The 16,856-nt window shown below is 38.1% G+C and overlaps 1 protein-coding gene across 1 annotated transcript in view; it reads left to right on the top strand.

Annotated features, from left to right (window-relative positions):
• The window catches only part of LOC113838931 (zinc finger protein 431-like), a 37,314-nt gene extending 26,448 nt beyond the window's left edge, over positions 1-10,866 (top strand). Inside the window, exons 2-5 of the mRNA XM_035453647.1 lie at positions 6,917-7,043; positions 7,254-7,314; positions 8,422-8,433; positions 8,602-10,866. Of these exons, the coding sequence (XP_035309538.1) occupies positions 6,917-7,043; positions 7,254-7,314; positions 8,422-8,433; positions 8,602-9,790 (1,389 nt within the window). The 3' untranslated portion in view covers positions 9,791-10,866. The remainder of the gene's footprint in view (positions 1-6,916; positions 7,044-7,253; positions 7,315-8,421; positions 8,434-8,601) is intronic.
• The last annotated feature ends 5,990 nt before the right edge of the window (positions 10,867-16,856 follow it).

Raw genomic sequence — 16,856 nt, 5'->3', positions numbered from 1 at the left:
AGGGAGCAAAGGGAGGCTGTGGATCACAAGCCTCCAATCTGTCCCCACACTTCATCTCCCACATGACATTTTTCTAATTTGTTTTGATTTGGATCCCTGCCTCCTCGCATAGTTTTATAGCTGTGTAGAAACTTGTCAGTTGTATCCAGGAGTACAAGGGGATGTTCCTATGCAGACCAGGAAAATAGCAGGGTTTGCAATCTGAGCCAGGGGCAGTGATATTGAAATGCATATCATTGCAGATCTAGAAAAGATTTTTTTCTTGTGTGTGTGGTACGGCCAGGAACCACAATACTGTGTCTTTAAGCACACTCTAACCCTGTGGGAGGTATTTTTGTCACTCAAGACTCACTTTCCAATCAGGCCCTCCATATGACCTGCCGGTCAGAAGAGGTGCAGGGCTCTTCCTGTCATCCACCTTCAGGCTTGACTTTGAACACGAAACAGTGGTTTTCTGTGCTGTGGTGCAGTTGCTCCAGGGAGCTGTGATGAGCTTCAGTGATCTGGGAAACCAGCGATGGTGAGCTACGGGATATTGTTTGTATATGGGGAGGAGCAGATAGTGAGGTGTGGCAGATAGTGTGGTGGTTTCTCCCTGTATCTGTCTGGGAAACTGCAACCAGATTCCCTGTTTGTGAAATGCCATCCAGTCTCTGTGAATTATTTCACCTAGAGGGAGGCTTCTCAATAACTTTGTTCTGTGGTCTTCATCTGATCAGAAAATTGGGAGCAGGGAGCTGTCTGTGTTTGGGAGCTCATTTCTAGTCAACTTCAACAATATTGATGCATATATGGAAAGCAGGTTTCCTAAGTCTGGCCTATTTTTCCATTATTATCTTAAAATTCAACACTTTGTATTCAACATTTACATGTAATACACATCTATAGTTAATTGTGTGCAGGTTATCCCGAGGCATCTCATGTGTTCGGTACCATTCCCCCGTGATGCCTTAATGTAAAAGAGTAGAATTGGTGATACAAATGATTTACCAATGCTTAGGAAATAGTATGTCTCCCTAAATAGAATTGAGCTGAGCAAGACTGTATCTGAAACACCCAAAAGTTCAGCACATGCTAACCAGCCTATTTTGGATGCTAAGATACACATTTCTCCACCAGAATTTTCTAGACATTTGTCTACAAACTGTTAAAAGGAAGCCACCCCTGAAGTATAACAAGCAAGGTGTCCCATCCCCATTTCAACAACAAGCCTCTGAAAGCTGCTCATGGAGGCATTACAGGATTACAAAAATCTCAAATCCTGGTGTCATAAAAATTCTAAGTTTTTATTATTTTCTTGAGAATAAACTTAAATTTTTCAGGGGGAAAATGTGAGAACAGGTGACAATTATTTGAAAATATAGCACAGTTGTGTTAAGATCTCACCTCATTAAGCAAGGCTTTAATCTAAGACCTCAGGCTGGGAGGACTCAGTAACAGCTTGGGATTTAGGGCTTGGGAGCTTTCACTGGGGCCTGATGTTTTGAAAATAACCAGAGGTCCTTCTCTAAAATCTGCAGTATGTTTGGGAGCGCTGGTAATGGTCTGGGGTCAGGAACTGTTGGAAGTGTTGCTTCAAATCCTGAGAAGCAAACACTTCCAAGCATATGGAGCTATTGTTGTCTGTCCTAAGGGCACTGTGTCTGAAGTAAGTAATGTTCTTGTGATACTCTGTTCACTTGTGTGGCACTGTTTGACTAGTTTCTACCTGTATTTCTCCAATTATATGATACTTTGATGACTTCCTATGATTCTCCCATATATTTCTATCCCCCACCACATTTATATAGTCTACAGGATGCTATTCTTCTCAAGAAGCTTAGATAGTCTGGGGCATATACTCTGCAATACCTCCCAAACTTAGCATTTATATTTGGTACCTTCTACTTGTTCTCTCTTTCATATCCCCATGACCTTCAACTCAGGACACTGTCCCTGAAGAGTGACCTGTTGTTTCAGGTCAATGGTGTACTTAAGGAATACCCTGGCTGTGTGATTCTATTTTACTTAACTACTAGTATCTACTTCTAAGGACTGGAATCTTTCTAATTTATGGTGTTTATCATTAGAGGAAAGGTATGAGAAACTTTCATCTGCTATAATGCACGTCTCTAATCTCTGAAACTCAGGGTCTTAAAGCCTATTTCAAGTTTTCAAAATAATTTTTGAGATTGTAAATGCATCATGTTCACCTTGCATTTTCTGCCTCCAAGCTCTATCTATATTCCATTGTTTTCTAATCTGTGGCCTGCTTTTCTTTAACTCAGTTATACAGAGACAACAGTTACTGTGTGGATGTAACATGTATATGGTCTCAGAGTTTCCCAGCTCTGAGGCAATCAATCGGTTTCCTTCACAGGTCATTGAGTGTGTAATGAAATGTGCCCACAAAGGACCCTGTGCTTTGGATGTGTTCTACGAGAGAAGAGGAGTTGCTACTAAAATACAAACTCTTTAGACTAGGACTCTGCCTACACTCCAGTAAGGGCAGATCTGTAAGGAGTGTGCTGTCTGAGTCATTTGCTCTCTGAAGATCCAATAGGGAAGCCTCTAATAGGAGTCCTAGCAGCATGGCCCTTTCCAGTGTGTGTTTTTAGGGGGCAAGTGTTAGCAGTCAGGAGTACTAGTGTCTGGGTAATTTGTGGCTTCTTCCATGGTTTCTTCGGCCTTTGCTGAAATGAGTCATAGGAAAGATGATGAACTATACCATGGTGGGTGAATGGTGATCAGAGCAGGTCTGTTGAGCTATCATTTAATTAATTATTTATTTATTGACTGCTTGTTTTTCAAGATAGCATTTCCCTGTTTAATGGTCATGGCCTACTGGGACTCACCATATAGAGCAGTCTGATCTTGAATTCACAGAGATCTTACTGCATCTGCATCACAGCTGCTGATATTAAAGGTGTGTGCCACCACCATCACCGTCACCCATTAAACTTTCAATTCTGTTGGAAGTTGAACAGAACATGAGACAGTGTGTAGTTCTGTTGGTACATATGTTGGCCTGGGCAATGGCTTTTGTCATCCATGCCTCCCAGTATGTATTTACTGGCTAAGAGGAGATTGCAGCCCAGGTATGGGTGATATAATTCTTGAAGTATCACTGTGCAGTATTCACATATGGGCAGTTCTTCTGTTTGTATTGGGAAGACAGTTTAGAACTGAATGTCTGGTTTCTAGAAATTCTGAATATTGCATTCCATTGTCAGGTTTGTATTAAAATATTGCAAAGTATTTAGGAATTTGTAGAAAAATGGTGATGTGAATTGTCCTTCACAAATAAATGATTTGAATGCTTTTTACTTGGTGGTGCAACTAACCACAATGATGTGATTCAGTGTTATTTCCAGGGGAGAAAAGGAGTTTCTGATGTGTAGATTTTTCTCAAGTGTGCATGGTGCTGTGTAGGTAGATTAGACAGATTCCATGTTATGTGCCATAGGCCATGAAAATGGGGAGCATTTCTTTCTTTTTAAATTTAAATTAGAAAATAGTTTGTTTTACATGTCAATCACAGTTTCTTTCCCAACCTCCTCCATCCCCGTTCTGCTCCTCAGGGAAGGTGAGGCCTTCCACAAGTGATCATTTGGAGGATGGCCTAGAACCATCCCCATGTCTCTCAGCTGACAGAGGGTTGCTTTATGTGGAATGGGCTCCTAAATTCCATTTGTACACTAGGTACAAATTCTAATCCACTACAGCCTGGATCAGTCCTATACTGGTTTCCCTGCTAGTAGTCTGTGGTCCATGAGGCCCCCCCCTTGTTCAGCTCAGCTGTTTCTGTGGATATATCTTGTCTGGTCTTGACCCATTTGCTCATCATTGCTCCCTATCAGAAATTAGATTCCAGGAGTGTAGCTCAGTGTTTAGCTTTAGGTGTCTGCTTCTGCTTCCATCAGCTACTCGAAGGCTCCAGGATGATGAATAAGTCAGTCATTGATCTCATTATCATAGAAGGCCATTTAAGGTAAATTCTTGACTATTGCTTACAGTGTTATTTGGTTTTATCCTTGTAGATCACTGGACATTTTTCTAGTGCCAGATTTCTCTTTAAATGTAAAATGGCTCCATCTATTATGGGATATTTTTTCTTTCTCTCCTATATTCTTCCCTTGTTTCAATCTTCTTGCTCCCTCTAGTCCTCCTGTTCCGTCCTCTTCTTCCCTTTTCATTTTACTAACTCTTTCTCCCCTCCCCTCACGGTCCCATTTAGTTCAGGAGATCTTGTCCCTTTCCCCTTCTCTTTGAGTACATGTATATCTCTCTTCGGATTCTCCTTGTTCCCTAGCTTCTCTGGTGGTTTGGATTGTAGGTTGTTAAGGTCTGAGAACCAGTGGTGTGATCTGTGACTTCTATCTTGTTAAATTTAACCCTTTTACCTAGCTAATATTAAAAAGTGAGTGACATGGCTGAATGGATGAAGGTAGTTGCTCCCATGTCTTCCTACCTTACTTTGAATCTTTAGGACCTATGTTGGGGGGTGAAAGCAAATTGACACCTGAGAGTTGACATCTGATCTACACACACTCACATAAACAAACACACACACACACACACACACACACACACACACACCCCACACACACACAAACACACATATGCACGCATGTGCATGCATAAACACAGATAAATAAATAAATGTTTAAGACATAAAATTAAGGGGTAAGAGTTAGTTAACCCTTCTATGTACATCAACTGAGTGGGTAATTTTTAATGCAGTGTCTAACTTCAGAAAAATGATATAAACATGCAACATTATTTAAAACTATCATATAGCTTTATGAATGTTATTTATATACCCTCTATAATCAATGTTATCAATAATAATAAAAATGAACAAACACATACTCTTCAAAATTCTGGTTTGACTTGCAAATTCTGCTATCTTTGAAGAGGGTACTAGAACTGTAATTAACATACACAAATATGTTAACAAGCAGTTCATTGAACGAGTTCCGATCATATACAAGAAATCCACAAAAGCCTGTGTAGTTGAGATTTTCTTCAGTGAGTATTGGAAATACACATATCACAAAATATTTCCAGTGAAAAATTATAGAAGCATCCAATAGGATGGCCTCCTCCATTAATATTTTACTGTAGTAGTAGCACGACATCATGACTCCTAATTTCATGTATCTAGGGTCATAAGTAATACAGTAGCCATTATTGTTAAGGTCATTATTGTTTGAAAAACAGGAAATTTAGAAATCATTACTTTGTTGCAATTGAGACTGGAATAGAAATTTTCCTCAGAGATAACCTCAATTATCTTTATTTATGAAAAGCTCAAATAAAATTAGCCATTGATTTTTGCACTCAAAAACTATGAGTGGAAACATAAATACATTTTAATAGCGAAACTTAAATTTGTATCAATATACAAAAATTTGTATCACTACACAAAGATTTTTTAAGCAAGAGTACAAGCATATCTACAGTGTGTTGTAAGAGAAATTAACATAAATTTCTATTAATATACAAAACATTTGAAATTACTAATTGTTTTTAAGTTATATTAGATTCAATAATCTACCCTTTTATTTTATGATTCCTATATTTCCTAAATATAAGTTATCCATGACCCATCAAATAATCAAAAGACTCCCACCAACCAAAATTTGGGAATGTGGGAGATATATCTCCAGATATCTCCTGCTGAAGGCATCCTTAAGGGGTCAGAGAGAGAATTTGAGATTAAGTTTAATTCCTGCGATGAGCAACAGTATTTTTAGTTAATATATATGGCCTGTCAACTTCAAGTGGTCTCACTTGCTATAACAATATCTATGTCAACCTGGAGTAAATACATTGCCTCTTGTTTTCTGTGGAAACAAAAGCAGAATTGCTCCTCCAAAGCAGTTTTGATTCTCATTTGACAAAGATATTTTACTGTTTTAAAGTTAAGGCATTTGTAAAGTATATAGACTCTTCTATTTCTACAATCGCTCTTTCAATTCTATTTACATCTGGAGCAATATAACTGTTTGTCTTTTAGCCTTTTTACTGGCAAAGCTAACTTTAGATTGCTAAGCCACACATGGATCTTCATCATGCCTTAACAGATGTCAATGCCCTCTTAGGATTTCATGGGAGCAAAGTCTAAAACTAACAGCATAGTCATATATAGATGGAGAACAACAACACACAACATTCCTAGAGCTCTAGCATTCACATGATTATGCTCTGGCAATCATTTTGACTGAGGTTATCTTTGCTACTTAGTGTACTGGCTGTTCAAAGGTAAACAGTAGGGAAAAATTCATTAAGGAAATATTTTTCAGCATCCTCAGGCCTAACATTAAAATATAGCATGTTGGGTAAAATTTACTTAAATGTTTTACTCCTTTAGCTCTTTAGTTTTATACCTTTTGGGGAGGGAACCTCCCAGGTCCCAAATTGATACACAGTTGCATGTTATATAATGCATGTCCTTTACTTGGCTCATTTTTAGCCAATTTTTCTCTAGTTAAATGATCCAATCTACCTTTCGCCTCTTGACTTTTACCTTTCTCCATTTATGTGTATCTTACTTTGCTTCCTACTTCATGACATGTTGTGTGGATGGGTAGCTGGCCCTGTACTCTTCTTTTTCTTGAGCCTTCCTGCTTGTTTCCAGATTTATCCTTCTTTGTATACTTTCTTCCTGATACCACACCCTATCCTTTCTCCTGACTCACTATTGGATAAAAACCTCTTCATCACAATATCAGCTGTTGTATTCAGGCAAAGAAGAACAGCTTCATAAAATTAAACTAATACATCAGAAAAAAATTAACACATAGTTACTTCATTAAGCAAATTTTCTATAGCATAAAAGTAACACATTTTAAAATAAGGTTCTACAGAAACACACATTTACAATATGGTCAGTATTTTGCTTTATGTTGCATACGTGTATGTGATATTTTAGAATGCCATGAAGTATAAAGATGTGCATATTGACTTCACTTGGGAAGAGTGGACTATGCTGGATACTTCTCAGAAGAATCTCTACAAAGATGTGATGCTGGAGACCTATGAGAACCTCAATGATATAGGTAAAAGTATATTTTCCTTCCCATTTTAAAATAATACGACAACTGTTCCTTAGTTATTGGTGCTCTTCTTTAATTTGATTGAGAAAGAAAAAGAATGTAATAAATAAATCAAAGTTATAAAGCTCACTGAGGACAATAACATATTTTTTGCACATTTGCCTATATTATTTCTCAATAATACTGTATACATTTTCTTCCCCTATATTTTAGGATACTCTTGGGATGATAATATTATTGAAGAACATTGTGCAAGTTCAAAAAGACATGACAGGTAATTTTCATTTACAAGCTCACAGAAATGTGTCTCTGAAGAAATTGAAATATGTTCTGAAGTTTGAAACAGAAACAGCAGTGTATTTAAGCACAGCTTAATTTGCATTGATGATTATTAAATTCTCACAAGAACATAGAATTCAATTTCAGGTAGTTTAACTGCATTTGCAAGGCAATATTTTAAGAAAGAAGAAAAGGAAATAATGCATTGGGAGAAACTGCCACTTAAATCATTACACCACGAAAGCTATGCTGTAGTACCGTAAATGCACTTATTTCATACTACCTATATTACTAAAGATATAGAAAAGATTGAATTGATAGTGATGTCTCCAAAACTTCCATTAAGCAAATACTCCATAAAAATGTTGGTTTTACTCATGTACTTGCTGTGACAGGAGCAATTATTGTCAAGAGTCAAGGGGCAGTTATTGTAGGGAATGTATAATCAGAATAACATATATCTATAAGGAACAGAAAGTCAAAATGAATTAACTGAGGAACCTCTTTTTTGTAATCTTTACATTATTAAGAATATCATGTACTAGTCAGGATACAAGCCATTTCAGCAAAGATATGTAGAACATGATATACCTCTCTTGCAGGATATTTAAAAGCCGTGTAGTAGTCCCCATTTTGAGCATACTTGCTGAATTTGATTCAAGTGTAACAGGAATTTGTTTTCCATCTTCATTGATAATACACCAAGCTCACTCTGTAGAAAAGCCCTATGACTCTATGACTCTATGACTGTGTAAACATTTCTGTTTGTTGTAGTTCATTAGCAAATGTATTATGACTCACAGAGAAGGAAAAGTTAATAATACAAAAAAAGGATGATAAACTTCTGAATTTTTCTAGTTTTCCTCATTAAGTGAATAATCACCTGTAAAAAAGGTTCTGAAAATGAGATCTATGTAATAACGGATTATATATTCGCAACCCTTAAAGAAGGGGAAAAGAAGAATGTAAGCACAGTGATAAAACTATAATATCTGATTCTTCTTTACAACTGAAATGATTTGTAATATTAATTCATTCAGGTAAAAAGATTCAGCGTTTTATTGAATATGTTAAAGCATTTACATTATTGTTTTCCTGGCAGGCATGAAAGAAGGCAAATTAGAGAGAATTCTTCTGTATACACACAATGTGATAAAGCCTTTGAAAATAACAGTTATTTCCAAAGTCATGAAACAAAACACACTGGAGAAAAATCATATGAATGTAACCAATGTGGTAAAGCCTTTGCATATCACAGTTATCTTCTTATTCATCAAAGAAGACATACAGGGGAGAAAACCTACAAATGCAATCAATGTGATAAAGCCTTTTCTCATCACAGTACTCTTCAAATGCATAAAAACATACATACTGGTGAGAAACCGTATGAATGTAGTCAGTGTGGGAAAGCCTTTTATCATCACAGTCGTCTTCAAAGGCATAAAATGACACATACTGGAGAGAAACCCTATGAATGTAATCAGTGTGGGAAAGCCTTTTCTCATCACAGTCATCTTCAAAGTCATAAAAGAACACATACTGGAGAGAAACCCTATGAATGTAATCAGTGCGGGAAAGCCTTTGCTCGGCACAGTCATCTTCAAAGGCATAAAAGGACACATACTAGAGAGAAACCCTATGAATGTAATCAGTGTGGTAAAGCCTTTGCTCGGCACAGTCATCTTCAAAGTCATCAAAGAACACATACTGGAGAGAAATCCTATGAATGTAATCAGTGTGGTAAAGCCTTTGCTTGGCACAGTACTCTTCAAAGGCATAAAAGAACACATACTGGGGAGAAACCCTATGAATGTAATCAGTGTGGTAAAGCCTTTGCTCGGCACAGTCAACTTCAAAGGCATAAAAGGACACATACTGGAGAGAAACCCTATGAATGTAATCAGTGTGGTAAAGCCTTTGCTCGGCACAGTACTCTTCAAAGGCATAAAAGGACACATACTGGAGAGAAACCGTATGAATGTAATCAGTGTGGTAAAGCCTTTTCTCATCACAGTAATCTTCAAATACATAAAAGAACACATACTGGAGAGAAACCCTATGAATGTAATCAGTGTGGGAAAGCCTTTTCTCATCACAGTAATCTTCAAATGCATAAAAGAATACATACTGGAGAGAAACCCTATGATTGTAATCAGTGTGGGAAAGCCTTTGCTTGGCACAGTGCTCTTCAAATGCATAAAAACTTACATACTGGAGAGAGACCCTATGAATGTAATCAGTGTGGGAAAGCCTTTGCTCGGCACATTACTCTTCAAAGGCATAAAAGGACACATACTGGAGAGAAACCCTATGAATTTAATCAGTGTGGGAAAGCCTTTGCTCAGCACAGTCATCTTCAAAGTCATAAAAGATCACATACTGGAGAGAAACCCTATGAATGTCGTCAGTGTGGTAAAGTCTTTTCTCACCACATTAGTCTTCAAATACATAAAATGACACATAATGGATAGAAACCATAGGAAAGTAACCAGTGTGGTGATTCTTTTTCACAGCACAGTAATTGACTGCATCAGAAATTAACTTATACTTGGTGATTATGGAAATTTCCAAGGCCAAATCTCAAAAAAATAAGGGAAAAGTACTAAGGAAATGATCATGATGGAAGCTGACAATAAATGTTTTAAAAAGATGGTTGGCTAACCAAAACCACAAGAGTGAGTTTATCTCCCATATGATAATAGGCATCATTGTGAGCTCAGAAGTCCACATGTGAGATGTACCCCTCCTTGATTTTATACCTCCTGTTAGGAGAAATTAGGAACTTTCAGGCTTGAAGTCTGACTTGTCTGAATGGGCTCATATTCTGCTCCCCTGATACCTGCAAACATTCAGTTTGGAGCTCCAAATGTTGGTTACTTGTTGGGTGCCACAGAGCTTGGCATGAACCTTCAAGCCAATACTTGGCAGGCCACATGGTTATAGAACTGTCTTTTGATTATAAATGGCTTCCAGAAGCATGAGCACCCAGAAGAAACAACATGACCCAGACGTCAATCATTTATTCCAAACACAGGCCCACTACCTGAGCAACCCTCCCATGTCCCACCACTTACCTAAGCAACCCTCCCTGGTTTTACCACTTACGTAGGTAACCCTGCCTCTCCCCACCACCCATGAAAATTTCACCCTGCCAACATCCTCTTTCTATGGTTTTCTAACATCCTGCTTAAACTAACACCTGGCTCTTGACCTCTTCACCCCTCCCCCTTTTATCCCATACTACTGACTATAAGCTAGTCTGGAAAAAATAAAATTTGCCACTTGATCAGAATCCTGTCTTGTAGTCATTCTCTCTCATCACTTGTCCCCATTTCCCTCCCTGGATATCATGTCCTATCTTGCTGTTCCACAGGTTGGGACAACTACAGTGACTAGAGATGACATACAAATTGTGGTGAGACCCTGAGATTGAAATCACTTTGTGGCTTAGTCCATATGGTATTATCAAATTGGTGTGGAGAATGGAAGAATTTTTAGGGAGGTAGCTTAGGTTTTGATTGCTCGAGCAACAATTACCATAGAAGGTTCTTCGGTTTTAACTGAGGACAAGCTGGCATATACTGTATTTTGTATCCACTCAGCTGTGATGGGTCAGCCCACTTCACTTCTTCGACTCTTCAATTTTTGGCAACTCGTGTTGTTGTCAATGACAATACCCTTCAGTCCCTACAGGGACTGTAATGCTCCTCAGTCCATACCAGCAATCCCTGGTACCTGCCTGATACATAGGAATAAGGTTATTCTAAGTGACATTTATATCAATCTGTTTGAGTAATATCTAGTGAAAGAGGAGACAACATGAAATTCTAAATTATCTGCAAATTTCATTGTGTGAAAAGACTGATTCCTCCGGATAATAATCTCTCTACTGAAGCAATATTTATGACTTCTCTGAACATTTTGCTGGAGAGACATGACACGTGGTTTTGGGGAGGCATTTAGAGATTGGAAAAAAATTTAATATATGGCTTAGTTATACTATTTAGCTGTGCATATAACTTTCCTTCTTTCCAAACCTGTTTGCACCCAAGGATTATCAGTTACCTTATTTCTACATCACTGTTCCAAATAGTAACAGGCAGGAATCATCTCCCTATTTTCTATCCAAAACTGCATTTTTAATTTTGATACCATAGCACACAACCAACAGAAATGGACACAGTAGACTTTATTCATATATTTGTGAATACTTTATTCACACCTAGTTAAAAGACTTAAAAAGGGAATAAATTGGGAAGGAATGGGAAAAGTGATACAATATATTTAAAATGTACAAAAATAAGTGTTATGTAAAAATATGGCCAGAGAATGAGCTTAGCCATTAAGAACACCAGGTTTTGTTGCTTCTTACTCAGGTTATATTGCTAGAAACCATGGTTGCTAACCATCTTTTGTAAGTTCAGTTACAAGGCATCTGATTCCCTCTTCTCTACGCTGCAAGTACTGAACGTGTGGAAATGTGGGTAAATGAACATATACATGAAATAAAGCTTAAAAATGAAATTCTGTACAGTAATGTCATATCCTTGAGACAAACAGTGTCATGAATAGTTAAAACAAATTCTTTCTGGTCCTTCATGGAGCAGATGTGGCCTTCCTCTGAGGGAACTTCCCCAGAGAAAAGAAAGCTTTATTCTGATGATAGAACAGCTCATAATAGCTATTCATTTAAGAACATCATTCACAGTGGGCATAGGTATGTTTCCTATTTTTTTTTATTTGTGTTTTATGGGTGAGGATTATAGTACTGTCATGTCGTAAATGAATCTTTTACAGCATTCATTATACTCCATCTCTTAACTTATGTATTATGATACATTTATATTTAGATCATAATGTATAATCTACAAGATAGATTTGCTCTGTAAATCTCCATAACCCAAATGTTTAGACTTGAATTCTCCTATACCTATTTAAATTTTCCAAAGCATAACCTCAGTCCAAAGCTAAAGGAGAGTTAAGGATGACAGTTGTTAGTATTCAGCCATCTGTACTGGAATTTCCTTGGGATTCTGATATGATATGCCCTCAGCTGCGGCCACTAAGAGTGCCACCTGTGTATACTTACTATGTTCCCTTTTAAAAGGGTCCTGTCCAACTCCAATCCCCCTCTCTCTCTTGGTCTCCCTCTCTGTGAATGTTCCTCTCCCTGTCAGTATGTATGTCACCTTTGCCCCTCTTTCCTCTCTCCTACTGTTCCTGTATATGAATGCCGATCTCCCCCCTCCCTTTCCCCTTTTTATGCTCCTTTTCCCTAATAAATAAACCCCTCTGCTTGAATCTTGGCACATGGCATCTTTCTTTCAAGCACTGCTTTTATTAATTTACAACAGCTTATGTGGAATGCAAAATCTTTGTCATACTCCACGTTTACCATTAACCACCACTAGATACAAGGTGTTAATAAAAACATTTGTATTTGTTAAACATTTAATGGCTTAGAATGATTGATCCCTTAAAAGCAATATTAATTCTAGAAGAGCAGGACCTACAGCCTTGTAGAAAATGTTTCTAAGACAAACTTTCTTATGTTGTATCAGGTTGCCTTCATCCCACTTCATTGAGCCACCCCCCCAGGACAATGGACTTGTCCTTATGATTAAGCCAAAAACATATTTCTGTAAAAACTCAACCACCAGTGAGTTTTCAAATTACAATATTCAGTCATGTAGTCAGCTTCTGTTTCAATAACAGGAAAAGGATTTGTGTGTGGAGCATGACTTCTACCTGCAGAGCAGAATAGGAGGAATAGTTTATTGTATATGTTGTAGTGTGAAACAGGGTAGACAAACAACTGCTTGGGTGGCCATTATGAAATAGAAACTGACTTTGACAGAATAACTGAGTTTGTAATTTCCCAGCATGTTTTGATCCATGTAATGTGAGTCAATGTGGACCAGATTTGGGTAAACAATTTGGGGAGGTTGGCTTCAGCAAGTGAAAATTGATTTTCCAACAAGGAAGCTCTTCTATGTAGATATATCTAATATTGCTTTTCATGGTTATATCCATAAGCCTTAGCTCTGTATGTTGTGTCACAGATCTTAGCAGCTAACCTTGCACATAGTGGCATGGTAAAATAATATATTATTCATTCCATTTCCTCTACCAGGGAATTTTTTTTCTCCCTTTTTTTTCTTTTGGACTCTTGAGACAGGTTTTCTCTATATCTTTTCCAGGCTGTCCTGAAACTCATACAGTGGACCTGGTTGGCCTCAAACTCACAGAGATCCACCTGCCTCTCACTCCTGAGTGCTAGTATTAAAGTCATGGACCAGGAACACCTGTCTGTTTTCTTCTTCTTTTTTTAAGAAACACTTTCAGTGTCCTACTCCTCTTTTTTAAAAAGATTTTATTTTTTATTATTTTTACAACATTCTGCTTCCATGTATATCTGCACACCAGAAGAGGGCGAGAGTTCTCATAAGGGATGTTTGTGAACCACCATGTGGTTGCTGGGAATTGAACTCAGGACCTCTGGAAGAACAGCCAGTGCTGTTAACCCCTGAACCATCTCTCCAGCCCCTGTTTTCTTCTTCTTAAAGAATGCAAAGCCTTGTGGTTTTTAAATTATATTTATCTTTTTAAAAACAATTATTTGTTTCACTTTCAAAATTTTATTTTCATTAAATGCATCACTGCCCTTATATCTCATTTGTTTCTATTTCCTATTGATTCCAGGTCATTAAGAATATATTTCTTGCCATCCAGGACTGGAAGAGATTATAATAAGATACAAATTTCCCAGTCTACAGCCCTGTCAGCCCCGAGGTTGGAAGTACAGCGCTTTGAAAGCTTGTGTTGCCTTATTCATCTGATCCCTACTCATGTAGTAGGGAAGTTGCTTTTGTCTATATGCACATCTGGGTAATGCTAGCTCTTTTGGTACACTGGGCAAACCTAACATTCAGCAGCACCAGTGGGAGGTAGATTCTGTTTTTTTTTCCTAGAGTTCTCCTACAATGCCACTATAAGTAGCCATTTGAGTTACCATAATTCATCCATGGTGAGTGCTGGTTAGCTGAAATGTGAGACCTGTTCGGCATTGAATGTATTATGAGCCTCATTCTGTGTGTCCATGTGTTCACCTGGGCAGTGACCTGTTACAATAGATCCTTCTGACAAAAGGCACCGAGCCCCAGCGCCACGTGTGCACTCTATGCCAGCCACCCACCTGAGTTAGGGCCCCAATTAATGCACAGAGAGACTTGCTGCTTGGTGAGTCTCAATTATCATAAATCTATATATGTTATAAGAATTATCTTATACAGGATGCCTTCCACTGGCACCCTCTCTTGCTGGTGGCTCACATGGTGCTGAGAGGAAAAGTGACACTTCCTGTTCCTCTTTGCTTAAATATGACCCTCTTTGCTATGTCACTTCCTGCCTCGATCACCACTTTTCTACTACATTTCCCAGAATGCTCTTTGACTCCTAGTCCTGTCTAACTTGCAGTTTCATTGGCCAAACAGAACTTTATTCAACAATGAATAAGATAAACATATACAGAACTACTTCCCCATAATTGACCCTTCTCCTGTAAGCCTCTCCTGAGTGTTCATTCACTGGGGACAGGGAGGTTTTGCAGGCCTGGCTATGGGAGATGTGGCATTTAAAACATCCTTGTCATGTGTAAACACACAGACATTGCTTTTGGTGTTTATTAGGAAAACATTAAAATATTGAAGGCCTGGTTTGCAGAAATTCTCAAAGTTGCATTACACATTCAGTTTTGTGTGATCAGTTCTATAGATAGTTTAGAATTGGTAGAATTGAGGAAATGATGTTCATCCTTCAGAAATACTTGATTAGAATGCTATAAATTTCCTCTACCACCAGCCACAATTGTCTTAATTCAGAGAAATATTTTTGGTGAACAAATGGAATTTCTAAGCTGCAGAGGTTCCTTGGATGTTTATGGTGTTGGGAACCTAGTTTGTATCCACGGGAAGGATTTGCTGCCTGGTCCTGCTTGGTGTTCTTTAGAGACTGTATTACTTGACGTTCTTTGAAACTGCTTGGTCTCTGAAACCGATAAACATTTCTAAAAGTAAGCGATAGGGATCTCAAGGGTGTGGGTACAGTTTGAGGATGTTTAACAGGATAAAAGGGTTTTACTAGGGGATAGGCAGTGTATCCCTTTGTGTCCTGAAGAACACTCTGGCCTCCAATACAGATTATGCGGTCTGGGAGAACAAATGTAGAATCCCAGGTAGTGAGTTCATTCTGTGGATGCTGAGCAGGATTAAAGCAGTGTTATTGGGTGGTGGGCATTGTCAGTATTTGGGTCCTGGGGACTTCCTTGCCCTCCAATACAGATGCTGCTGGGTGAGAGAACTAGTATAGAGTCCAGGGTCGTGAGTGCATCTTGATGTTGCTGGGCAGGATATAAGGAGTGTTATTATGTGGTGTGCAGTGCCTTGTGTGGGCTTTTAAATCAAGCCCACCCTGTGGTAATGTGCAGGTATTCTTCCAAAGTTTTATAACAGTGATGGTACCAGGGGTAATATCTGGAGGATTGTTGTGTTACGTGCAGTCTGTGATATTTGGACCATATTAAAGGGGATTTGTTGCTGGTGGGCAATGTCCTGCCTTCAAAACCAGCATCTAGTTGGCAACTTAAGATCCATACACCTTATAATACCACTCATTAGCATAGGCAGTTACCTGGGAAAACTGTAAACTTTAATAAAAATATAGAATATATGTTTTAGCGAATAATCCCTCTACTGTGAAGATTCCTCATGATGCCAGGAGGGAATCCCTCCTTCTGTGTAACTCCATAGCTACAACTTACAAATACCAACATTAAATCATTTTTATTTAAAATTCCATTTTCAAGGATCCATCACTTAACATCTATGATTCACAGTAGCTCAGATGGTGTTGAGTAAGCTGACTAAGCTCTTTTTGCAATCCTAAGAAGCCTTAAATTTAGTTACCATTTCTCCACATTTGTTAGGTATTTTTTAAATACCCCAAATTATTCCCCACTTCTGTGAATTACACAGTACGTGTACCCTAATGACCTAAGTCTGCAGACTCTGTTATATAGCTCTCATTGGCCAAATCACTTTGAATTCTAATTCTTCAAGAAGCAGTAACATAGCTCTTCTGGCCTAACACATACTTTTATGGTTGATAGTACTACATGAAACATAACCCCAGCATTCAGAAGCTGAGAAGAATGTTGCCATGAATCAGTGGCATCCCTGGTCTAGATAGCAAAATAACAGCCAGAAAAGCACATTTGATGTCACATATTATGTTCTATTTTCTTCTTTGTTGCTCTGATTAAATTCTTTAATCAAAAGCAATTCAGGCAGTGAACAAGTTTATTTGGTTGATGTCCCTATGTCACTGTCCAGTCTTGTAGGAACTTAGGCTAGATACTCAAGCTAATACAGGTAAAACATGAGGATACATTGCTTCCTAGCTATACCTCTTGCTTTCTCACTGTCCAATGCTAAGCTTATCCTCTCATCCATTCCAGGCCTACTTGTTTAGAGATATGGC

Source organism: Cricetulus griseus, unplaced genomic scaffold (genome assembly GCF_003668045.3).
Source record: "Cricetulus griseus strain 17A/GY unplaced genomic scaffold, alternate assembly CriGri-PICRH-1.0 unplaced_scaffold_1, whole genome shotgun sequence".
NCBI classification, from domain to species: domain Eukaryota; kingdom Metazoa; phylum Chordata; class Mammalia; order Rodentia; family Cricetidae; genus Cricetulus; species Cricetulus griseus.
Note: the sequence above shows the minus strand (reverse complement) of the source record. Positions and strands in the feature narration are given on the sequence as shown.